Here is a 25423-nt window from a genome sequence, read left to right as displayed (position 1 = left end):
CAGGAATATGTAAGAGACACATGTCTATCCCAATAAATTTACTACAATAATCAATTCTCAAATATTAAAATATGCTGTTTCTTCCCAAATAAAAAGAAACCATGCAAACAAATGTTTTAGTCTCAGGGCAAAAATATACTAGTTGTAATAAACAGAAATAATTAAATATAAAATACTTAATTTTTAAGCAATGGCGCTATAAGTATGAGTTAACTGAGTAATACTAACTTGTGGTTAGTATTCTTTCATCTAGGGGCTAAAAGAACTGAATCTTTGTCAAAAGTTATACCTAGCTTTAAAAGATATACATATATATAAAAAGCAGCAATCTGGGCCAGCCGAGTGGCGCGTTGGTTAAGAGCTGGCTTGGGACACCAGCTCTGAGCAGCAGGGCCCCGGTTCGGATCCCACATGAGGGCCACTGACACTGCCCTCTACAGCTAAGATGGTGAACAACAGCTCGACCTGGAGCTGGGCTGCCGTGAGTCGCCGGTGACGGCTTAGGTTGCAGCAGCTGCAGTGGGCTGCCGTAAGCTACCGTGAGTGGCCGGCAGCCAGTGTGAGCAGCCATGAGCCGCCGTGAGTGGCCGTCCAGAGGCCGGCGACCGATCTGCCTCACTGGGGAAGAGCGCAATGATAATACCAACATGGGCCAGTAAAGTGACGTCCTCAACTAGACTGAAGAACAAAAGGGCAGCAACTTGTCTGTTCCCCTTTCCCAATTCCCCAATGCTGTTCTTGTCCCCCAATAAAATCTTTAAAAAAAAACACACAAAAAAACTGCAAAAGTGACCTTTAAAAAAAAAAGCAAAAATAATATTATTGGCAAAGGTACATGGTGATTTGCCCAGGATTACTGAAAAAAATGCATATACTATAAAACAATCCTCATTTATCCTAGCTTTTATCTTTGTTTAGCTTTGACATGGTTTTAATCAGTATTGAACTACTCTTGTTGAAAGGTTCAAGGTAGTTATAAAAACCACTTACTGTACTATACTTCTTTGAGTATTAACAGCAAAATTGAGATGGAAAACTATGTATTATATTTTGTGTTAGTGAAACCTCACTAATTAAGGTGCAGTAAGGGTTATGGGTGAAAAGTCCACTTATGAATCACATATTCTGAAAAAAGTTTAATGACTTCAGAACACATGATACCTGGATTCAAGTTTCTATATCCTGGGAATAATGGAATCAAACCTAGGAAAGGTTTACTTTCATAAATGGACAGGAATAACTTGTAGTTAGTAAATCAAAGAAACCAAGAATAAGCCGGCAAGAGTCAAAACACTAGTTCCTAAGTGAATTAAATGATGTATGCAAATACCATGTTAACTTTTCCCCCAAAACATTCCTGGAAAATAAGATTTTTAAAGTTTATGTTTCCAAAGAAGAGTTAATCTTCTTTTCCTTCACATCTAAAATGCACTCAACATCCTAAAATAAAGAAAAGCAAGTGAACATGTATTTAGTTAATATCTAATTCTTACCTGGAACCCACTTAATTTCCATTTCCATGTCATTTTCTTTGCTTTTCTTCTCTTTTTCTTGAATAACTTGCAAGAGTTGCCTATATTTAGCAATTTGTTCTTCATCATCTTTCTGACTTTTTTTTGTTTTCCCATCTTCTTCTACACTGACAACATCACCACCTAACAACAACAAAAAACAAATTTCATTTAATGCATAGAAATAATTCACATCTAACTCCAGTGTATAAATCTCAGTCAATCCAGCATTCTCCTAAAAGATGTTGTCAGACATACTGTAACAACAGATTATCAAAATCAGACTTAAACGTCTTAATATTAAATTAACTGAATCTAAGACTTAGGTCTTGTTTATAATAAAATCGGTTGCAATGTAAGTTAGTATTGTCATGGAAGTACATTTGGGAATCTCCCTTTTTAATTAAATTCATATTTCAAAATAATTCTATAATCATGTAACATCCTCAGACTTCGGTTCTCTATAAGCAAGACAGCAAGAATGACATTTTTATCCCTCTTTACATCCTCTACCACCCACTATAGAGGTATTAAAATGTTATGGTCAATAAAAGGAGGCGAAATATTGTTGGGATGCATTTGATTTAGCTGTTCATGCTGAAGAGACAGATAAAGGAAATTGCTTGTAATCCGAAATGAAGAATAATGAGTCCTTTCCATTTGATGGTGAGCAAACATGCTTAGTTTCAGGATGTCATTAATAAAGAATGAATAAATTAGAAGTTTATTAAATTAATTTTCCTGTGTGGAAAAATATTCACATTTCCATTTCCTAATTTTATAAAAATAATTAGAATACAAAGGAACAGTATGAAATTCATGGGAACACATACCAAAGAAAATGAATACGTGAAAAGTTTGTTTGCTCTATATTTCCACCATTATTCTCGAAGGCAAAAACATAAAATAAGAACCTGGGTTTTAATGCAAAACATACAGACTTACTGAATTGACTAAATATCCTAGTAAAGAAAAATTGAGAAGCAGAATAAAGAAGACCTTCTCTTCTGAGAGTTATGGCTAACCAGTCACTAAACATGTCTGACATTATTAAGCATTTAGCTGTGAAACATCAATGTTAACAGATTGTCCTTATATCTTAAAAAAAGGTGATATGGAAAAAAGATTGGTTAAGTAAATGTTTTTATATTTTTTTCTCTAAATGAATAAAAAATACTCCAGGACATTCTTTCCATCCTATCACACTTTTACATTTTCACTCAAACAGCTGAAATTCATTTTTTTCCTGTTTGTGCTTTGTGCCACAATAATACTGTTGGATGGAATTCTGTCATGTATCCCGTAATTCAATGGATAAAAACATCAGGAACACATTAACAAAATGGCAATGTATTTCTTTCTATTAAAAGCTTACTTCTGAAAACATAATTAGAAGCAAGCTCCTTCCAGGTTGAAATTTTAGTGGTAAGTCTCTGATGGCCTACTTTAAATTGATTTTTTCCAGTACTAAAATTTTACTTTCTGAAGCCCTACAATGTAGGCTAATTCATGTAGGTCTGTTTTTTCCCCAATTCAAGGACAATGCTTTGTGAAAGCCTTAATACTATATAAGGAGTGAAAAATAAAATTGTAACAGTAAGGAGCCCTGCTATGATTTCTTATAAGCAATACCAGGAACATCTAGTAACTCTAAAGCATTCAAATATACTATTATTGTATCTAACAGAGGTACAAGTTACAGATTACAGTAAGTTTGCAGTCAATTAAAATACTGAAGAAAAATGCATGCTTTTAAAATTTTAGTGAGTAGTATATTTCAAACAAAAAGCCATTAATCCTTAAAGTTTCAGATGTAAAAATATACGATACGAGTTAGTATGCTAATCACTTTATGTACATTATCTCAATCTTTCCAGCCATTATTTAGGTACTATTATGATTCTCATCTGATAGCTATGAAAAGAAAGGCACAGGGGCTAAGAAAACTTAACCTATATAACTTCACTACGTGGTGAATTCACGACTTGAAACCAGCAGAGCCCAAGATTTTAACAAGAATATACTGACAAATTAAAGCTTATTTCTCCACAATATTGCTGGGTTGTTGGAAAAGTCATGACGTATTTTTGTTTTTTGTTGCAAAAATGCATCATGACTTTTCCGACAACCCAAGAGTTGTCCTAATGTCAATACTGTCATTTTAAAATCTAGGTTAATTCTCTCAAACCAAAGAAAGAAAGCTATTTGAAAAGCTTATACCCAATCTTCACAAGTGTACGTGGAATGTCCTCTTTTTTTTCTTTATCTTAGAGCTGCTAGTGAAGAAAAACTACCCGAATTTTCAGAAACGTGCTAAATGACCATATAGGCACACAGATAAAAAGAAAATATAAATAAGTTAGTATATCTGGAGGGGAAAAAGACATAAAAGCTATTTGAAAAAGGTGAAAAAGGACTTGGCTGTTCTGTGTACTCTAGAAATAAAATGGGCAATCAATTGTTTGGAACGCCAAAGAAATTAACAAGCAACAGCCACGGAGGCCTTGAAAAAAAATGTGAAGCCTTTTGTGCCCAACATAACTACCACTGTAAATCATATACTTTTTCAAAGACTATTAAATGCCTAAGAAATTATGTGGTTTTATTAATATGAGATGTCTGAACAAAGAAAATAGAACAATTAAACATGATTTTCCATTGCATGTGTGGAACATAGTTCAAGAGTAGTGCTTTATGAAAAATTTAGAAAAATGAAGTAATATCTTCAGTAGTCTAAAAGGAATGGTAATAGCCAATTATAGAATCTTTCTCAAGAAAGTTAAGATTTAATGGACTTATGATAATTACTGAAGAAGCATGTTAGGATTTATTTAATTTCACATTTAGGTTATCAAAACAATACATATATCAAAGGAAACCAAAAGGACAGCTATGAAAATGTTAAGCTATAAATAAAAGTAAGAATATTCACCCCTGCTAATTTAGAATATTTATATGTATGTTTAACATTTATGGCTCTTCATTTGCTGTCAGCACTAAACCTCTTACTCATTATTTTGCATGATTAGGAATTCTTCTATTAGATAAGAATAAAGATGTGAAGATATCAGGGAGATAGTATCAACCAAAAACTGCTAAGAAATCATAATCAAGCAACCAAATTTCCAAACAGAGCCAGATCCAATATACGAAAGAAGGGGTGTTTTGAATCTATTTTTAAAAAAATAAAAAAAATGTATATTTTGAGCAAACAGCATGTACAATTTTAAAACATATCACTGATCATTTCAATCATCAAAAATATTTTTAAATAAAGATATAGATAATCTGAGAACTTCTGCTCCCATTAATGGCAAGCTAGATACTTTAGACCAACCTTTCCACTGAGGACATGAAATTGGATTGAATATTTAAGAAATCTTTTTAAAAGCTTCAAAAGGATTTGGAAAAAAAAAAACCAAAAAAAAAAAAAACTTCAAACAAGAGACAAATTAGTGAAGAATTACCAAGTCAATATCAAAGAGAAGGGCGTACCAGAGATAGGATCCCAGTGTTCAAGACCCATTTTGCCCTGAGAGCATTTACTGATACACGAAAGAAACAGCTGTGAGAGTAAACCAGTTTTGGCAGCCTGGCGGTGCTAAGAGGACAAAGTTAAAGACCACAGAGAATGACTTCAACTAGCACCCCTGTATTAAGCAGGGACCTAGAGGAATATATTCTTAGGGCAATGGTCAAGCAGAAGAATTCAGCCTGTATGAAGACTTGTATCACCCACAAAGTCCAAGGGATCTCAAGTCTTAAAACTTGGAGTAATGTGGTCCCAGAATAACCAGATTAAATGAACATTCTCTGATGAGATACTCTCACTTCAAATATCAAATCAGCACACAAACTTAACTAGTAGGCATACAAGTAAATTAAACAGAAATACCTTGTAAAGTAATGGAAATCATTACCATTGAAATTACTGAATATACTGGAATTACCAGACAGATTACAAAACATGCTTTCTGTTTATAAAAATAAAAGCATATAAAGTATCTGCAATGAGTAGAAAACTATAAAAAGCGACATTGTTGATTTGAGAAACAGCCAAGTAAGACTTTTGCAAGTAAAAATCATAATAACTGGGCCGGCCGAGTGGCTCAGTTGGATAAGAGTTGGCTTAAGAGTGTGAGCTCTGAGCAACAGGGCCACCGGTTCAATTCCCACATGGGCCAGTGACGCTGCGCCCGAGCTGAGCTGTCACTGAGCTGCCAACAGGTGGCAGGATGGCTCCTCTGGTGTAACAACAAGATTGCCTGTTTGATGGTGGACTATGCCCACCTGCAACTAAGACTGAACTTGGCACCTTGAGCTGAGATGCCGCCCGGATGGCTCAGTGGACAGAGTGTGCACTCTTAACAACAAGGCTGATGGTTCGACTCCCACATGGGATGGTGGCTACGCCCACCCGCGACTAAGACTGAACTTAGCACCTTGAGTTTAGAGGCCACGAGCTGCCGACGGGCAGCCAGATGGTGACTGGCACCCTCCACAACGAAGATTGAAGAACAACAACTTGGCTGGTCCCCTCCCCAATTCCCCAACACTGTTCCCCTCCCCCAATACCAATAAAATCTTAAAAAAAAAAAAACAATTACAATAACCAAAATTAAGAACTCAATGTAAAGGTCTATCAGCAGATTCAACACTGCTGAAAAAAGAATTGGTGAACTGGAAGATGTGTCAGAAGAAAGTATCCAGAATGCAGCAGAGAGAGACAATAGATTAAAAAAATATATAGGAGTAAAAACATGGAAGTTACAGTGAAAAGACCTAACATATATTTAATTGGAATCACAGCAAAAGGGAAAAGAAATATCCGAATAGATAATGGCTGAGAATATTCCAAAACTAATGAAAGGTATCATGCCAGAAATTCAAGAAACCAAACAAATTCCAAACACAATAAAGAAAAAGAAATCTACTCTTAGTTCACAGTAAAACTGCAAGAGTAAAAGAAAGAGAAAACTTTAAAATCAGTCAAAGAAAAATATCCAGACAACCTTCAAGACTGAAAAATGTTCAGCTGACAGCTGACTTCCCCAAAACAACAATGAAGCCAGAAACCAGCAGAATATTATCATCAATGTGGTGTTGGAAAGGACTGTCTACCTAGAACTTTTTACCAGTAAAAATTATCTTCACAAATGCAAAATAAGGACATTTTTTAGACTTATCTAAAACTCAAGAGTTTGACACCAGCAGATATTACCGGAAATTACTGAGTTTTAGTTAAAGCAGAAGGAAAATGATCCCAGACAGGAGTCTGAGATGTAGTAAAGAATACAGAGGAAAAGAAGTGGGGAAATTTAAAGGAAAACATTACAAAACAGTAATATTAATGTCCCGTGGGACTTCAAAAAAAAATTAGAATTACAATACACAGGATACCTGAAAAGTTGTTTTAAGATTTCTTGTATTGGAGGATAAAACTATTAATTATCATTAAAGTTTTCTAAGTTAAGGATGCAACTCATAATTTCTAGGACAAATACTAAATGAAAAGAAACAGAATCTACTTTCTAAACTAGTTGAGAAGAAAAATGGAATGCAAAATAAATATTCAATCAATCCAAAAAAAGCTCTTAGTTTAAAAGGGGGGGTGAGGGATAGTAAAGGATTTTATTTTATTTTATTTTATTTATTTTTTTGGCTGAGCCATCCTGCTACCTGTTGGCAGCTCAGCGGCAGCTCAGCTCAGGTCGGGACTTGAACCGCTGTTGCTCAGAGCTTGCACTCTTGAGTGAGCTCTTAACCAACTGAGCCACTTGGCTGGCCCAAGGATTTTACTAGTTTATTAAGAGACTGCATAACTATGTGAACTATGAAAAATCTAAAAGGCCAGGCTTTTTCAGTTGGGTCACAGTTTTAAAGGAAGTGTTTATGGTTAACAAAATTCAGGCTAAGAAAATACTTCTAAATAAAAATTTCAATTACTATCTAAGGTGTATGTAATACTATATGTGTGAGTATGCTTTGCAGACAATTTAAAAATTAGTCTGGTACTCCCTTTTAAACTACTGCCAAAGACACATTTCTACTACCAAGTCCAGGTTAGGCACCCAAATGCTTATATGAAAAACATCAGAAAATTAGCAACTACCTTGTAGTTCCTTTTCTATTTCCTCTTCATCTTCACTAGAGGAAGCTAAGTATGCTTGAAAATCCATGTCCAAAAGCTCTTCCTTTTTAAACTTCCTGTTGAGTGTTGTAATTCTTTCATGATCAGTTTCATCCCAAGTGATCTCCACCTTTCACCAATGAAAAAGAAAAAACAAATAAAAATGACAATGTTAGGCACCCAAACTTGTTAAAGAATATTGGTCATTAACTTGTATATTTAATAGTAAGCTAAAAAAAGTTCAGACATGCTAAAACAAATAATAAATGACATGCTTAATAAAAACTATTCTATTTGTGGAAAGGGAACCATTTCTATTAACCTGTGCCTTCCTCCTACTAATTCTCTGCTGTATACAAGGTACTCCCATACTGGGAGTAAAAATTCATCAGTGCGTGGATTCATTGTGGTGAAAAGAAATTTTAAAAATGCACTAGCGAAAAAGTTAGCATTATGATGAATCAGTGAAAACATGTTTTTCACTTGGAGTTCTAGGTATTTCAGGGCTACAGACTACATGAAATCTGTTGATGAAGCTTTCAACACAATCTCAGCAGGGTCTATTTTCCTAAAAAGATTAAGGGCCACTGATGAGAAAAGCATCTATTGGTTGGAAGTACAGTAAACCTCCATATGACAGGAATTCATCTAAAACACGATGGGTCTAGTGACTGGCTCCTGTCCTCTACGAAGCCGGCATGCCTTTTAGAGGTTTTATCTTCATCACAGGGTGGGTCTCACATCCTTGTTTCTCTTGATGCTAATCTCACCAGATCAGAACAACAAAATAGACACTAATTAACCAAGGAATCCGATCCTTAGAATAGCTGCCATTGTCTTAGAAGTTCTAGCTAGTCACAGGATTCAGAATTATCCCTATTCTGATAATTAAGTCTGAGCTGATGACCACAAAACCACCACTGGAACTGGGACAGATGTGGATGATACAGCCAGATCCTAGGAACTCCAGACTGGCTGGCTGGACAGGCTTGCCCTGGTCATTTTTTAGTCATGACTCTACATTTTATGTGACCGAATCTTTTAGACTACTTATTGCATAATGGTGGGGTTTTACTATATTCAGTAACTAATCAAGGCCACACAGTACCCACCACAGTATACAACAGATACAGAAACCCCTCTCTCTGTCATCAGCCCGTCCTTAGAAGAGCATGGTGGTCTGACACAGAAAAGGCTGTGGGAAGCCTGTATGGCTGCTGCAGAGTCCAGCTATGGATAGGTTAATGATGGGGGGCAGGGAGAAGGTAGGTAGCTAAGTAACAAGCTAATTCAGTAGAAATCTTTTGGCTATTTGTTATTAAACATTAATGTAACATCTAATAGTCCTGAATTATTCTATTTCAATTGTTTTTATAATTTGGTATCATATCTGCAGAAAAAAATGTGTTTCTATTTTAAATTTCTACTAGTTTTAAGTATAATTTGAGATAATCTGTTACCTCCTTCCCCTATTCCCTAGGGTATTAATAACTGACATATTACTTATTGAAAGATCTAGTTCAATGTAAGTATATGAAAAAGACAGAAGAGAAAAAAAGAAACATTCTCAGGTAATTGACTCGGGTGTAAAGGTGTAACAAAAATCTGAAAATAGGTTCAAATGGGTATGGTAGGTAAAAATGCAAATATGTACACTTGTGTCTTACTTCTATTCATATTTGTGCATTAAAATTTTGAATACTTTCCATTTCTAAAAATGTCATAAATAAATAGTACAAAGTCTTTTCTTTTTCTTGTTTTTTTAGCTGAGCCATCTTGCCACCTGTTGGCAGCTCAGCGGCAGCGGTAGCTCAGCTCAGGCCAGGAAGCAAACCAGCGGCCCTGTTGCTCAGAGCTCGCACTCTTTAGTGAGCTTTTAACCAACTGAGCTACTCGTCCAGCCCACAAAGTCTTTTCTTAAAGCAATAGAGTCTAGCTACACATTTTTAAAAGTTAAGAGATACCGTTGATGTTCCCATTGCAGCAGATGTGAAATATTTTGGTTTATATGCTGTTAAATCCACTTCTAAGGCTACGTCCTTGGGCTCATCATCAAAAGTAATATCATCTGGTATAAACCTAAGAAACAAAGAAAAAAATAAATTTATTTAAACATATGCTGCAGCAATAAACAACCAGAGTTTAGATTCTCTTCTAATTAGTTATAGTTTATACATACATACCATATAAAAAAGTTTCTACAGAACACACATGTAGATGAGGCAAACAATGTTAGAAATAACCTTGGCACAAAATGTCTGAAATTCATAAGCTATAGATCTGTAATTCCACTAAATTTAAGTGAACTCTATGTAGGTAGAAAGCCTGCATTAAGAGTCAGCTAATATGAGTCAGGTGCAAACACACATGGGTCCCTCATGTTTCAAAAAAACCTAGACTCCAGATAGTGCAGTCACTGGCTTGCTACATGATATTCTGAAGATCAGATAGAATTATTAATGGGTAAGAGTTCTAAATATAAAGTATCATACACTGAATATAAGGAAACGCTTAAGGTTGATTCTTCAAGACTAAAAAATCCTAACAATGTTATCTTACATTTTTTCCACAAATAGCTGTTACATGTAAATTAGCCACTATAATTGTTAGACAATTCTTAGGCATCAGGCTAAGGAATTGGGGGTGGAGTGGGGGTGGAGCAGAGTTAAATAATCAATGGTTACTATACTTAGGTTTCTAAATTTATGTAAGAGATTTTATTTCCAAACACACAAAAACCATATGCTGTATATTCCATCAAAAATGATTTTGGGGGGCCGTGCTTGCTTCGGCAGCACATTCACATACACTAAAAATGGTTTTGGGGGGAGGAACGGATAATTAAAGTTCATTACATCTACATAATATCCTCCTCCAGCTACACTTTTTCACACACTGAGTAGAAGAAAAATGAATATCTGAGGTTAATGTTTTTAACTGTTATTAATACATATGCTTTTATATTCTGGGATAGATGAAAAAAGGTATCCTTAGATAACTGAATGGCAGCAGAATACTTGGTTTTCTTTTCTGATGTTATATATGACAAAATAAAACACAGAATGTAAATTTTTTCCATGGTCATCAGTCTGACTTTCTAGGCACTGCCAGAGCTTATTCTAATCACTGCATGGGAAATGCCCCCCAAAAGGAAACAGAAAGAACAGAATGATCCTAAAAAGAACATGTTGACATTAATTCATGATACCCAAAGAGTCTGACATTCTAACAAATGTTTGGTAACTACTACTTAAACATTCAAAACAAGCACTCCTACTATTGAAATTGTTAACAGAAAAGAGAAGGAAATAGCTTGCCTCATGAGATATGCCCTTCTTTCTCTATACATAAGCATGCTAAAATCTTACCCCAAATTATCAATCCAAAAATCTTTATTTGTATTTTTCTACCAGTCGGATTGCCTTTGAAGTATGAAAGCCATAGTGACAATGAATTGATGCATTTTTTTTTTCCTGAAAATATTTCATTTTGAAAACAAAGCCTCTAACCAACCTGAATACAACGAAGTGATTTCTACTGAAAAGTATAACAGTAGAATGGTGTACTGGGTTCAAAAGGACTAATGATAAAATGGTGCAGCAGTTCAGCTTCCCATTTCCGTAGAACTGACGTTAACCACCACCTCAGGCATTCCGGCTCCGGGCGAGTGAAGCCTGAGCGCACAGTGGAAATAACGCCCAAGCCTGACGACAACGCCAGCAGTACCGTCCATTCACTGAGCAGCACTGAGAGAAATGCTGTCCAACAGAACTGCCTGTGATGATGACAACATCCTGCGTCTGCTCTCCCACATGGGGCCATTAAATACTTGAAATATGTCTAGTGCAACTTAGCATATACATTTTATGTTTTTAACTCAATGAATTTAACAAGTCAGAGTATCTGTGGCTACCATATTGGACAGCACAGATCTAGAGGTGCCAGTTTATCAGCAAATTCCTGTTCCCCCATTTTAATGTTTTGTTAAGTTAATTCCCCTAGTTCCTAGTTCGAAAAGACAGTTGCAAAGAAGTACCACTATGTATAAACCCATCACCTTAAAAACATAGCCAACATATTTGCTATGCATAAACGTGGGGTGACTCATACATAATACTTCAGGATTTCATCATTCCAGTTTTCTTTTAAGAGTGATGTTCCCTGAGAGAGAGTTTATCCAAAAGCAAAAAATCCTCTCTTAGAATATGAAACAACAGAGAGCACTACCAGTTCTAATATTTTACTTCTTATAATCATGTTGGGCTACAAGATTAAATTGGTAAAACACACATTGGGTTACCTTAGATCTATGAACGAACAACTACTTTCGAATTCCAGTCCATCACAATTCTCATAAAGTTTACCAGCTGTTTCAGGAGAATCACAGTCTACTACTGCATAATAGTACTTCAGTCGTTTGAATTGATAATCTCTCAGTTTTTCTCTAGAGGTCCTAAAAGGGGAAAAACTCGTTAAGCTTACTTATACAGGAACACAAATACCTATATCCCTTTAAAAAAATAAATGTAATTGTTTCAAGAAAAATATATTACAACCTTCATTCCAATCCATCCTTTCTTCATGACTTCTCCTTTATGAACATTAAATACTAAATACTTAAGTTCAATTTATTATTTTGGCAAGGTACAGACTAGGTATTTGGATTGGAATTTGGTACCTAGCAAAGGAGAGTATAAGAATTACCTGCGCTTACCCATGATTTTAATTCTTAGAATAGTTATTCTGTTTGTTTTGGTACCATATATACCCTTCTCAAGTAAAACCGATGGAAAATCACTGTATTATAAAATATGCTAGGAAAGCATTAGCTCTAATTATAAATAAATTATGTGTTGTCAAGTCTAAATGTTTATATATTTAATTTCACTTAACTACAACATACTCTTTGAGAGTATTCATCGGCTCTCTTCCGCCACTAATACATAATAGTTAACCATTTTTATTAAGTGCTCATATAGCTCCACCTAGTGGTTTAAAGACAACTTTGATTTTTATTTTTCTATACATTGTCATGACAAAGGACTTTTTGTTATTCTTTTATTTTTCTATTTAATCCTCAAATTAGAAAATAGAGTTTCAATGCCACTTATATGGGAAGCAGCGTCTTAGAAAAAAGGCAAAACTTATTAATTCAGAGCAATGAAGCTGAGAACTCTAAATCAGTTTAATGCTGAAATGTTTTTCAAAACTACAACTTTTATGAATACAAAAATAGAAATATGCACACAAAATATTCTTGAAATAGTGTGCCACTTCTGAAAGACTCTAATTTGCTTTGCAACCTGTTTTAAGCATGAATGGCGTAAGTATAAACTTTAGTCCTAATTTTCAAATGATCAGAATTCTTAATTAGTGACATGAACTTTAGTTTTATTATTTAAAATGATTTAATACCAGTCCTTTTCAGGGACATCTTCAGGAATACTTAATAACTCTACTGGTCCTTGAACTTGCTCTTCCTTCATCCTCTCCTTTCCAAACTCTGAAGGATATATCTAAACACAAAAAAGTAAGATCAATGAATTTATACTTTTCTTACAACAGCCAGACCTGTCAAGGTCAGGAACTCTTGAAAGTTACAACCAGATGAAAACAGCAAAGATGACTCACTTCCAAACCCAATATAGGAAGCTAAAACATCCTGAGGACTCTCCTTAAAAATTGTCATTTTGGCTACAGAGTTACAGATGTGGGGCTTGGAAACAAAAATAGAATATGTCCTCCAAACATGATGGTTCTGGGATCCAAAGGAAAAATTAAGAAAAGCAAAGTAAGATTCTAAACTCAAGGAACTCAGTGTAAACACATACACTGAAAATGACCAGATTAACACAAAACTATTAAAGAAATATATAAAACGTAAGTAATGAAGAAAAACCATTTTGTAATATCACCTTAATTTTACATCGTATCATTTATTCAATACTTTCTTTCCAAAACATTCCTTTTAAAGTAAAAGCAAAAATAAATGAATGCAGTCAAACTAAAAAGCTTCTTCACAGCAAAAGAAACCATCAACAAAACAAAAAGACAACCAACCGAATGGGAGATGTTCGCCAAAAACACCTCTGATAAGGGGCTAATACCCAAAATATATAAAGAACTCATACAACTCAACAACAAAAAAACAAACAATCCAATTGAAAAATGGGCTGAGGGCTGGAACAGACACTTCTCCCAAGAAGACATACAGTCAAAAGATATATGAAAAGATGCTCATCTTCACTAGCTATTAGAGAAATGCAAATCAAAAGCACAGTGAGATACCACCTCACAACAAGACAAGTGATACCAACTGTGGAGAGGCTGTGGAGAAAAAGGAACCCTCATACATTGTAGGTGGGAATGTAAATTGGTACAGCCACTATAGGAAACAGTATGGAGGGTCCTCAAAAAATTAAGAATAGAATCACCAGATGACCCAGCAATCCCTCTTCTGAGTCTCTACCCCAAAAATCTGAAAGCATTTATCTGTAAAGATAAATGTGCTCCGATGTTCACTGCAGCATTATTCACGGTGGCCAAGATATGAAAACAACCAAAGTGTCCTTCCACAGATGACTGGGTAAAGATGAGGTACATAATACACAATGGAATATTATTCAGCCATAAGAAAGGATGAAATAATCCCATTTGCTACAACATGGATGGATCTTGAGATTATCACACTAAGCAAAATAAGTCAGACAGAAAAAGTCGAGAACCATATGATTTCACTCATATGTGGGATATGAAACTGAAAGCAACAAATGAACAAGACAAACAAACAAAAACTCATAGACACGGACAACAGTTTAGTGGTTACCAGAGGGTAAGGGGGGTGGTACAAAGCGGGTAAAGCAGGTCGCATAAATAGTGATGGAAGGAGAATTGACTTCGGGTGGTGAACACGCAATGAAATATATAGAGGATGTATTGTAGAATTGTATACTTGAAACCTTATAATTTTACTAACCAATGTCACCTCAATAAATTTTTTAAAAAAGTAAAGACATTCCTTTTTAATAGAATGGAACTGATGACAATCTTATTACATCTTATTACATAGATTAGACACAGTCTTGGTAGAAGAAAAAGGATTCATCCTTACCAGGATTTTGTATTTTTATATCTTGGCTACTTTTGAGTCAAGAAATATAAATGAATAGTAATTTGCATTGTTTTGACACTACAGGGCATGATATACATTTAACTAATACATACTTTTTTGAATTGCATGAAATATGCAATTCATCAACTAGGGGATCTGAGTTTTTCTTATTAGTTTGAATTGCATATAATAGGTTCTGATGTAGAACTTCTAAATATACATGTAATCCGATCTGTTGATTCCTTTTTTTTTTCTCTTTTCTAAGTCTAGAAATTCCTACTACCAATCTCCTGAAACACAAGATTTAACAAAAACACAATTATATTTTATTCTGCTTTTGTGGTTTGATTTTTAACTTTTTTCTTTACTTCATCTGAAGTTTATTTTGGACACTTTGAAGGTGAGGATCTGAACTAAGTTCTGTATACAAAGACTTGTCCATTTGTCCCGATGCCATGATCTACATCATCATATAAACTCTTATTTTTACCTATTCCATTCCATCAATTTGTTCCACTATTTTTACCCAAACCTGTTAATTCTTGTTGCATTATAAAATGTTTATATATTATAATTAGTAAGGTAAATCCTTTTATACTGGTATGATTTCTCAAAATTTATTAATCATCCTCACTTGTTTATTCTTTTAGATGATTACTGGCATCTTTTAAGTTTCACTTGAACTGAGATTTTGATTGGAACTATACTAAAACTGTAGAACTGACATCTTTAAATATTTAAACACAATAATTTAGAGTTGTTTCAGGCACTGTACTACTCAGTGTGAGAAACTTTTCATTTAATCCTTACAACTACACTAGGAAGTACATCCACTTGTCAGATGAGAAAACACATTTGAGAGATTAATAAAATGCCCAATGGGGTCACATAGCATGTATTAGAATCAAGATTTGAATGCAGGTCTGTCTTACTACAAAGCCTGGATTTCTCATTGCTATGCTGGTTCTCTAGAAATATGGTATCTCGAAATTTAAGTTTTCCAAATTTATCAGGTATATGAAGTTTACTTCATATAGGTCATGTGTTTAAGGTACTTCTCAAGGACTTTATATGTTTCTGATGGTAATAAAAATAGGATTTTTTCCTTAATTGATCAATGTTCGTAATAAATAATGTAATTTATTTCTTAAATATTTATCTTATACTCCATCCTTTTACTGAGCTTGAATTATAAGTTCTCAATTGATTTATTTGTTTTTAAATTATATACAATCATATAACCCATCAATAACAATTTTACCTCTTCCTTTCTACGTTTTATACCTGTTATATCAGTTTTATGTCTAACTGTATTATCATTTCCAGATAAATTATTTTCCTTAAAAGGAAAGCTACGACTTAAACAAAAAATGAGAATGAACATAAAACACTTACAAATATTTACTTCAAAATAAAATCAATTCCTACCTTTACAGAAAATATAACACCTCCTTTAGATTTAAATGAATTGAACAGAGCCAGCAAATCTTTTGCCTTTATTCTATCCCAGTCCATGTTACAAACGGCTAATCGACGTGTAATCTAAGAAATGAGAAAAATTATATTATATAATCTATGTCATTCTCGATGGCTGTACAATAAAGATACTAAAAATGTAATGCCTTTTTTCTCCCATATTCTGAAATCACCAATATTTATCTAAGGAGTTTCAATATGTAAAGGAGAACTTCAGGTTAGTCATACAACAGTTCATCTGTCAACAGATAGGTACTTTCTCTTACTTCATTCTTAGTCCTTGAATCAAAACATGATGATGAGCTGATTTTGTTAAGCTATTTTGCCACTCATGCATGAACAGGGAAGTTGAGTGTGGTACCCTATATCATTTCTGATAGGTACAACAGAATCTGACATCAAGATACTTTCTAAAAATTTTTTGTGACTTTTAATTATTTATGTAGAACTTCTTCCTTATCTGCTTGAACAGACATCTAATTTATGTAGATCTATTCCATATCAAGAAGTTTTAATCACAATTATCAAGAGTATCATTTACCAATAAAGCTTCTCTCACTTAATGACATCAATCCTACCATCCATAAAAGCTACTTGTACTGTGTTCTTCACAAATGATCTTATTTATTCAAAAGTATACCTCATCACCTCGAGGAGCATCTTTATCTAGTTCTCTCCAAGCATGCTCAAAACCAGATTCCTCTGAAAGTAAATCTACCATATCTTCTTCATCTTCGGAACTAGTTTCTATATTTCCTTTGCCTCTTGCAAGATCAGGTCCACTGTCACTTTCATCATTATCCTCACTATCATCATCTTCATTCTCCTCATCATTTTCATCTTCTTCATTATCATCATCATCATCATCAACAGCTGAAGCTCTACCAATGCCTGTAATTCCATCTTCAGATTCTTCATCATCATCATCATCATCATCATCATCATCATCATCATCATCATCAGCTCTACCAATGCCTATAATTCCATCTTCAGAGTCTTCATCACCAATTTCACTAGCACTTTCTGAATCTTCCTTCAGAGCATCTTTATCAAACATTTTACCAGTTGTGTTTTCACAACCATCACTGTCTCTAGCGGTTATGAATGGAACCACTGCAAAAAAGTTAGAGGGAGAAATCAAGATAATATAAACACTGAATCTAAGTTATTCTGACCTCCAATCCAGTAAAAATTTCAGTAAATAATTTCTATGAAACAGACTAAAGGAAAATATAAATTCAGCAAAATTCATACCTAGCCAACTTAATAGAAATCTTAACATATATACGCAAGTCATATAAGTAGATTAATACATTAATTCAATATTTATGAAGTGCCTGCTATGTGCTAGGTGCTCAATATACAATCATTGGCAAAAGAGGGCAATCAATGTCCTCAATCAACTTCCAGTCTAGTAAATAGGACAGATGGACAGAAACTGGTCAAGTCAAATCAATGCACATTAAAAAAATGTCACTACATGGGCCGGCCGAGTGGCGCGATGGTTAAGAACTCTCTTGGGATGCCAGAGGGCCCCGGTTCGGATCCCACATGTGAGGGCCAGTGACACTGCCCTCTACAGCTAAGATGCTGAACAACAGCTCAACCTGGAGCTGGGCTGCCATGAGTCGCCGGCGACGGCGTGGGCTGCAGTCCCTGTGGCAGTGGATTGCCATGGGCTACTGTGTGTGGCCAGCAGCCAGCGTGAGTGGCCAGCAGCCGCAGTGAGCGGCCGTCCAGAAGCCGGCGACTGATCTGCCTCACCCAGGAAGAGCGCAATGATGGTGCCAACTTGGGCCAGTGAAGCAACATCCTCCACAACTAGATTGAAGAACAAAACGACAGCAACTTGTCTGTTCCCCTTTCCCCAATTCCCCAGCACTGTTCCCATCCCCCCAATTCCCCAATTAAAAAAAAAAATCTTTAAAAAAAATGTAACTACAAATAGGATCAGTGCCAAGAAGAAATGTTATATGATGCTATGAGAACATATAATAGGGGTCTCTAAGTGAGTGATAACTGACTTGCTACTTGAAGAATGAAAAGGAATTAAGTAGTCAAGGTTAGACAAATATAGATTAGGGAAATGTTCCAAACAGCAAGAAAAGCATATGGAAAGATCCACTAATAGAAAAAAGCTGGAAAGCATGTCGGGATTGCACATAGCCAGGAGTTAAGTAAGAAATTAAGCTAAAAAATTACACTATCCAAAAACCACGTAGAAGGTTTGGACTTTGTCACAAAAGTAATGAAAAGCCACTGTTGTTTTCAGAAGGAAAGACATCATCAGATTTGCATATTGAGGAGATCACCTTGACTATGCTGTAAAAAACTGACTGGAGTGAGTCGAGTGGATGTGAACAGAGAATTAGAAGGGTAGTACTAAATTGATGGCAGTAGAAATGTAGAAAAATGAATGGAGTCACTTCTGAGTTTCAGAGTCAGTTAGGAGACAAAACCAATGGTAACCAGTGACAGGGGCTTGGTATGGGGCAAAGGAGTTTTGGAAGTGTCAAAGATGAGTGCTAGCTTCTTGGTTTGCAGAGCTAGTTGGATAGAAAAAAAAAAAAAAAGGTAATGTTGGAAGGCAACCAGTTTGTTTGGCTGAAGTAGATCTTGAGCTTAGTTTCGGCTATGTTGAATTTGAAGTGCCTTTGAGTCATCTAAGAAGAAATAGCAAGAAGGCCACTGGCTGTAGAGTCTACAGCTCAGAGAAATCTGGGCTGGAGATAAAATTTTTAACTCATTCATGTGTAGTGATAAAAGAAGTTGTGATGTGAATAACATCATCTATGAAGAGAGTGAAATAACTTTTTTGCTAAATCTTGAACTTTGTAACTAATCTATGATTAGCAATATATGAAGAGTGAAAGGCTATTGGGTGGTCGGAAAAGTCATGACGCATTTTTGCAACGAAAAACATAGAAAAATACGTCATGACTTTTCCGACAACCCAGTATTTTCACTTAAATTGGATATTTTAAGCCCTCAAAATTCTGAAAAGGCTCATTTTCTAATTCTAAAACAATCATATGCTTCTATCTACTGTGTGTGTGTGTGTGTGTGTGTGTGTATTTATCTTTATCTTATCTTACATGTTTTATTTATCTTTAAGTTGAACCTTAGTTTAAGACTAGGAATGAAATTGGAACTTAGTTTTTCTCTTGGTCATAATCTTATAATAGTCATTCATTGACCAAATATTAAAGTATCTACTATGTACAAAGCATTGAGCTGGGGAACGGAAAGGGAGATGATTTGTAATATGATCCCATGCTCTTGATGGGTTCGTAAACAAATTATTGGGTTGTCAGAAAAGTCATGATGCATTTTTGCAATGAAAAACAGAAAAAAATACGTCATGGCTTTTCCAACAACCCAGTATTTACTGATTTATGAAGCTATGTTCTAAAGCACCACAGAGAGAGCAATTTGCCTCTATCTTGAGTGACCTCTTCCTCCAAATTCTACAGTCCTCTGCTGAACATCTTTTGCACTTAAAATTACTGTATTTCATATTATATTTCTAATTTCTTCTACTTTAGATCTGTACCGTCCAATACAGTAGCCAGCAACTACAGGTGGTAACTGAGCACTTGAAATGCGGCTCATCCAACTTGAGACTAGTATGAAATAAAATGTAAAATATCCCATTAAATTTTTTATATTGATTACACATTGAAATATTTTTTGATACATTGGGTTAAATAAAATATATTAATAAAATAAATTTCACCTGTTTCTTTTTACTTTTTAATGTGTTTACTAGGAAATTCAAAATTATGTATTTCTATTGGACAATGCTGCTTTCAACCAGGGCCACTGCATAGTTAAGGCTAGAAACGCTGAAATCAAGGCCAACCTCCACTCACCAAGCTATGCACTGTGCAGGGGGGGTATATTTGCTCAGGAGAAAAGAACCTGTTGCTTCACTCAAAGGTGGTGTCCCTTACTAAACTGTGAGTTCCGTATGTCCAGAAGGGTGTACCTTTTTCTAATATGCACAGGCATTATATAAGCTAGCAGTAGCTCTGAGAGGGGAACCATGTCTTACACATATTCTGTTCTATCTGCCAAATACTAGTCATTAAAGTAGTTGAATGAAGGAACGAGTGACTACTCAACTCTACTACCTTCTTCAGACACACCTCTTATCACTTGATAAATACATATAATATTTTATCAGATGAGAGAATACAGCTTTCACTAGGGCCCACCAATCAAATTCACGGTTTAGCTTCATGAGTCAAATTTCCTTATTTCTTCTAGTCATTATGGCACCAAATCAAAAATTAACAATGATTACACAGTACTTTTTCTTTCGTACCTTTATACTTTCAAATAAGCACTTGACAATTCTCATTATACTATGAAAATACTCACTACATATGCTTACTTTTAAAAAAGATCAGTATAAAAATAACATAATACCAAAGAAGCCTTATTTTTTTTTTTCAACAAACCTGTCTGTATTTCTCTTCTTGTCTCAGAATACTTGATCTTGGGAGATTTCACAATTTCGGAAGTGCTTGAGTCTATTGTCCTCAGTCTTCCTTTGGGATAGGAGTCTGTATTATGTTGAGCAATATTTTTTTTGCCTTTCGTACTTTTTGGTGTAAATTTTTCACCATCTTTTTTGGGACTTATTTTTAAATCTACCTTCTTAGATTTGCATGAGTTTTTCATTTTCTGAATTGTGTCAGAGTTATCTAAATTGTTTTTATTTCCAGAATCCTTTTGGTTAATTTTCTTGGTTTCTTTCTTTTTCTCCTCAACTAGATTTTTTGATTCTATTTTACTTTTAGTTTGGGGTTTTTTCTTCTCCATTTTCTTTTGGTTCAATTCTTTGTTGTTTTCATCAGAGAGATCTGAATCAGAATCTGAAAGGTCATAAAAACGTTTCAAGTCCTCTGTAGTGCTGTGGTTGATAGGACGTCCTCTTATATCCACAGCATAATTCAACTTGAACTTTTTGTCATGAAACATTCCTCGAAATCTCTTGTCAATTTTGACTTTTCGATCTTTTTCTGGCATTTCCCAAAATCTCGGGTCTTTTGTAACCCGCCTAAACCGCAGGTCACTCATTATTTCTTGGTTAGAGGCCATTTTTAAAACTCCGACCGGACAAATGCTTGAAGAAATCAAATACTAGAAAAGAAAACAAATGTTACAATAATGCAGGGTTAGTAATATAATTAAATTAGATGCTTTGGGGAAAAATATTAATTCACAATATAGGGTAAATTAAATGCAAATAAAGGTAACAAGTCTAGTTTCACTTAGAAACTTATTCTGAGTCACATGCAGAAAACCAAAAACTATCATTTTGATTACAGAGCATCTGAAGAAATAAAGTTAAGGCAAAAGCAAAAAGAATTACATGGCAAATGTTTACTAGCCAACTGCACTCACTTAGAATTTCTATATTTCTATTTGTATACCTGTGTTACAAGTTAAAAGCTAATGTAATTAAAACATACCCAAGTCTCAACTGGTCTCATTTTTTCCTTTACATTTTGGTCCCATTCTGTTAATACTTACCTTGTGCCACTTCAAACAGCCTTTATAGTTCCACAAGGCTAGTCTCATAACTAAACAGACCAAACTCCAGTCAGGTTTAGTTCACAAAGTTCCCTCTTTAGATCTGACCATCCTTCAAGAACCACATAAAGTCTCACTCTAGTTAATAAATATCGCTTAATATCACTTCTTGTTCTAGAAGTGACCAAGGCCCAAATGGGCTGATTCTCCCTAAAACATATTGGAATATGTGTGTGTATATAATTAATACTGCTTTTTAAAAATAGTCACTAGTGGCTTAGTATCTCTAGATTTGATTTTAGCAAAGAGCCAAAAGTCACTGATTATTAAGAGCAAAAATCAACTAATCAAACAGGAAGTGGTGCTGTTTGAAAAGCAAGGCTCGACAATAAAGCTATTTCTTTTCCTCAAAATTGAAAACTTTTTATACAGAAAGAAAAATCAAAGATTTAAATAATCCACTTACACACGTAAAAATAGTATTAATAATGGTGAGCTCTTACTATGAGCTTTAGATGTATTAAAACATTTAAGCCTCCGAACACCCTTACGAGTTAGGTACCAGTCCATCCAACTGTCAGAGGTAATGCATATAAATGTTTATAAAGAAAGCACTCGACAAACATCCATATGATATACAGAGAGGAAGGCGACCTGATCTCCCCTCCGACGCCCGCCCTCATCTCCGTAGTCCACCCTCCCCTTATACCCACTCTCTAACGCGGGGAACACCAGAGTAGCCCTAGAACCAAGATCTCCCCAACTCCCAAACATCTGTTTTGGCACTGCTACTGGGCTGAGGTCCCTCGACGGGACCTTTAAAGGGACCAAGGAACTCTGAAAAATAAGGCCGGAAAGGCAAGAAGGAAGGGCCCCCCCCCCCCGCACCCCCAGGAATCCGAGACCCTGTCAGACACTGGTTCTGCTCGCTCCACAGCCCAATCCCAATCCCTATCCCAACCCCAATTCCACTCACCTCCTCGAATCCCTCTCCGAGACTCACGTGGGACCCACACCCACAATCCTCTGCGTGACGCTCCGCCGTAATGGCACGCGAACTGGGCCAAACTACTTCACTTTTCCTCTGCGAAGAGCTCTAGAGTAATCGCCAAAGCCGCGGTGGCGCATGCGCATGACAAGAGCGCCTGCAAGTGGCGTCATCCAGAGAGATGCTGTGGCTGACCCGGCTCTGGCTCCGGCGGAGGCGACCTCCGACTGCGGGGGATCCCACGAAGAACCTCGGTCTCAGAAAGGCCGCCTCTGGCGTCTCTCCTCCGGGCAGCACCTCGCCCAGATCCCTAAATATTTTCGACCGGGATTTGAAGAGGAAACAGAAGAACTGGGCGGCCCGGCAGCCCGATTCTGTGAAGTTTGACTACCTGAAGGAAGAGGTGAGTTTGCGGGGCAGCAGAAAAGGCGGCGCCGAGCCTCGGCTTCGGGTCCAGGAGCTCTGGCCAGGCCCGGACCGACCCCACCTTGCCGTGTGACCTTGAGCAGCGCCTTACTTGTCTGGGCTACTGTAATCACTGCAGGGCTGGGCTCGGATATTTGTAAGGTGCTCTTCATTCGTTCATTTATTCACTCAGCAAACACTGCTTGAGTTTGTCCAGGGCAAAGTAAGACCGCTTTCCTCATGAGGTTTCTTTCTTGTGGGAAGCGAGACAGACAGTGAGCAAAAAATGCAGTTTCAGCTAAAGAAGTAAGATGAGATAATAAAGTGAAGAGCTATAGTGACTGCACTGGTCAGGGAAGGCCGCTCAGGCAGAAGACTTGATGAGGAATTAGCCAAGCTGAGAGAGGAGAGAGAAGCCTTATAGGCAGAGCAAAAGACGAATGCAAAGCCCCTGAGGTAGAAAGGACCTTGTGGAGGCCTGCAATGAAGGAAAGGGAGAGAAGGTCAGGCAGGGCCCAGGATACTAGGGCCTTTTCTTCTCTATCTCAGCTGCCCATTCACTGTGGTAAACTCTGGCCACATGTGGCTGTTGAGCACTTGAAACGTGACTAATCAAATTAAGATGTGCTGTAAATGTAAAATACACTTGGATTTGTGACTCAGTATGGTAAAAGGATGTCACGTATTTCACAAATAACTATATTGATTACATGTGGAAATGTATTTATGTTAATATATATTGGATTAAATAAATATGAGTATGTTAAGATGAAATTCTCCCGTTCCTTTTTACTTTATTTAAAGTGGCTACTAGAAAATTTTAAATTGCATATGTGGCTCTTACTGTTTTTCTATTGGCCAGCACTGCTGTAGAGGAATGTGAGGCTATTGAATGGTTTTAAGCAGTGGAGTGATCTGGTTTATGTTACAGGAAAATCAAAGTTAAGATCCCTGGTTTGTCTATGCTGGTTTGACAGACTTCCTCCTCTCTGCACAGGTGGACTAGGGACTGAGGGTTTTGTCTGGACTAGAGAGGTAGCATCTAGCTCAGGCCTAAGTAAATGTTTCTTCAGGGTGTAGAAAAATTGAAGTCAAGTATAATGAGCTCCTTCAAGCCAATGGCAACAAACACTTACTGAGCTCCTACTTTGGTTAGAGCTCTCTGCAAGCCCTGGCCCGATCAGATGACTGTGTTTGTTTTCAGGGTTCATGACAGCATGTACTTAGATTTTTGCATCCCTAGCCACCCTTCTCCAAGAAAAACTCCTGGATTACAATTTAACTGAGGCCATGCCTGTGTGCAGGGCTGAATAAATGAGATAAATTATATGAGAGTTCTTTTTATAATAAATACAAGGTATTCAAATTAGGAATGATGTAAAAGTGGACTCTGCTGGGAAAAGACTTCTGCTGTACCTCTTCCCTTCCCTGCCCCCGAAAAAAGCAAACATGAGTATGTTCTAAACTTTCAAGTCCTAAAAGAAACTCCGGGATGTTTATGAGGGAATGAGTAGAATGTGGGGAATGCTATTTCATCTTTATTCTTGCCAGATGAAGCTAGCCCAGCAAAAGGGGACACCTACCTTATGACCTCTTTTAAATTGAGATGGCATTAGGGAGGGGTATGAGACGGTTTTTTCAGATTTGGCTTTTTCCAATTGGCAAATATTGCACAGAAAAGTTGTTTACTCAGGAGTTCCACTAAATTTATTAGTAGTCATCAAATAATAGGGTGTTTATTAAGTGATTAAGTTTATACACTGATCTAAACACTGAATAAACCTTAGCTAACTAAATAATTTTTCACTTTCATATACCTTGTGCTAATATTGGTGGACAATAATGTGCCTGTTATGTTCCTGTTGCTTTTCACCCTTGTGATCTTATAGCACATGGACTGTAAAGGATATACACAGATGGTGCCAAAAAAATGTATACACATTTTAAGCAAGGAAAAACTATTAAAATTGTAATACTCAATATATACCGATAACAAAAGATGAATACAAGTCACGTTTGACTTTTGCAATTACAAGAGATGCTCAAAATGGTTACGATCAACGTCCAGACACTTCTAATTACAGCAAACTACTGCATGAGCAACATTGACTAAAATGTCCACTTGTATACATTTTTTTGGCACCTCTGGGAGTGTGTGTGTGTGTGTGTGTGTGTGTGTGTGTATATAGAAAGAGAGAGAGAGAGAGAGAGAGAGAGAGAGAGAGAGAGAGGAATGAGGTTTGTTTCCTGGGATATTTTAA

At 36.0% G+C, this 25423-nt stretch overlaps 2 protein-coding genes across 5 annotated transcripts in view; one reads left to right on the top strand and one right to left on the bottom strand.

The window, feature by feature from the left end:
- The window catches only part of ESF1 (ESF1 nucleolar pre-rRNA processing protein), a 66526-nt gene extending 43683 nt beyond the window's left edge, over nucleotides 1-22843 (bottom strand). The window contains exons 1-9 of one of the 3 annotated variants that reach the window (XM_019635247.1): nucleotides 22746-22843; nucleotides 20692-21376; nucleotides 16869-17341; nucleotides 16181-16294; nucleotides 13057-13157; nucleotides 11942-12094; nucleotides 9606-9720; nucleotides 7624-7771; nucleotides 1494-1655 (exon numbers count right to left, since the gene is read on the bottom strand). In XM_019635247.1, the coding sequence (XP_019490792.1) occupies nucleotides 1494-1655; nucleotides 7624-7771; nucleotides 9606-9720; nucleotides 11942-12094; nucleotides 13057-13157; nucleotides 16181-16294; nucleotides 16869-17341; nucleotides 20692-21334 (1909 nt within the window). In that variant the 5' untranslated portion in view covers nucleotides 21335-21376; nucleotides 22746-22843. Of the gene's footprint in view, nucleotides 1-1493; nucleotides 1656-7623; nucleotides 7772-9605; nucleotides 9721-11941; nucleotides 12095-13056; nucleotides 13158-16180; nucleotides 16295-16868; nucleotides 17342-20691; nucleotides 21377-21769; nucleotides 22442-22482; nucleotides 22678-22745 lie in introns of those variants that run through there. The other 2 variants (XM_019635246.1, XM_019635245.1) reach the window with 2 other exon arrangements.
- Nucleotides 22844-22857: 14 nt separating this feature from the next.
- Nucleotides 22858-25423, top strand: part of NDUFAF5 (NADH:ubiquinone oxidoreductase complex assembly factor 5) — a 61169-nt gene continuing 58603 nt past the window's right edge. The window contains exon 1 of one of the 2 annotated variants that reach the window (XM_019635254.1): nucleotides 22858-23160. In XM_019635254.1, the coding sequence (XP_019490799.1) occupies nucleotides 22939-23160 (222 nt within the window). In that variant the 5' untranslated portion in view covers nucleotides 22858-22938. The remainder of the gene's footprint in view (nucleotides 23161-25423) is intronic. The other variant, XM_019635253.1, reaches the window with a different exon arrangement.

This window comes from Hipposideros armiger, unplaced genomic scaffold (assembly GCF_001890085.2).
Source record: "Hipposideros armiger isolate ML-2016 unplaced genomic scaffold, ASM189008v1 scaffold_20, whole genome shotgun sequence".
Lineage (NCBI taxonomy): Eukaryota > Metazoa > Chordata > Mammalia > Chiroptera > Hipposideridae > Hipposideros > Hipposideros armiger.
Note: the sequence above shows the minus strand (reverse complement) of the source record. Positions and strands in the feature narration are given on the sequence as shown.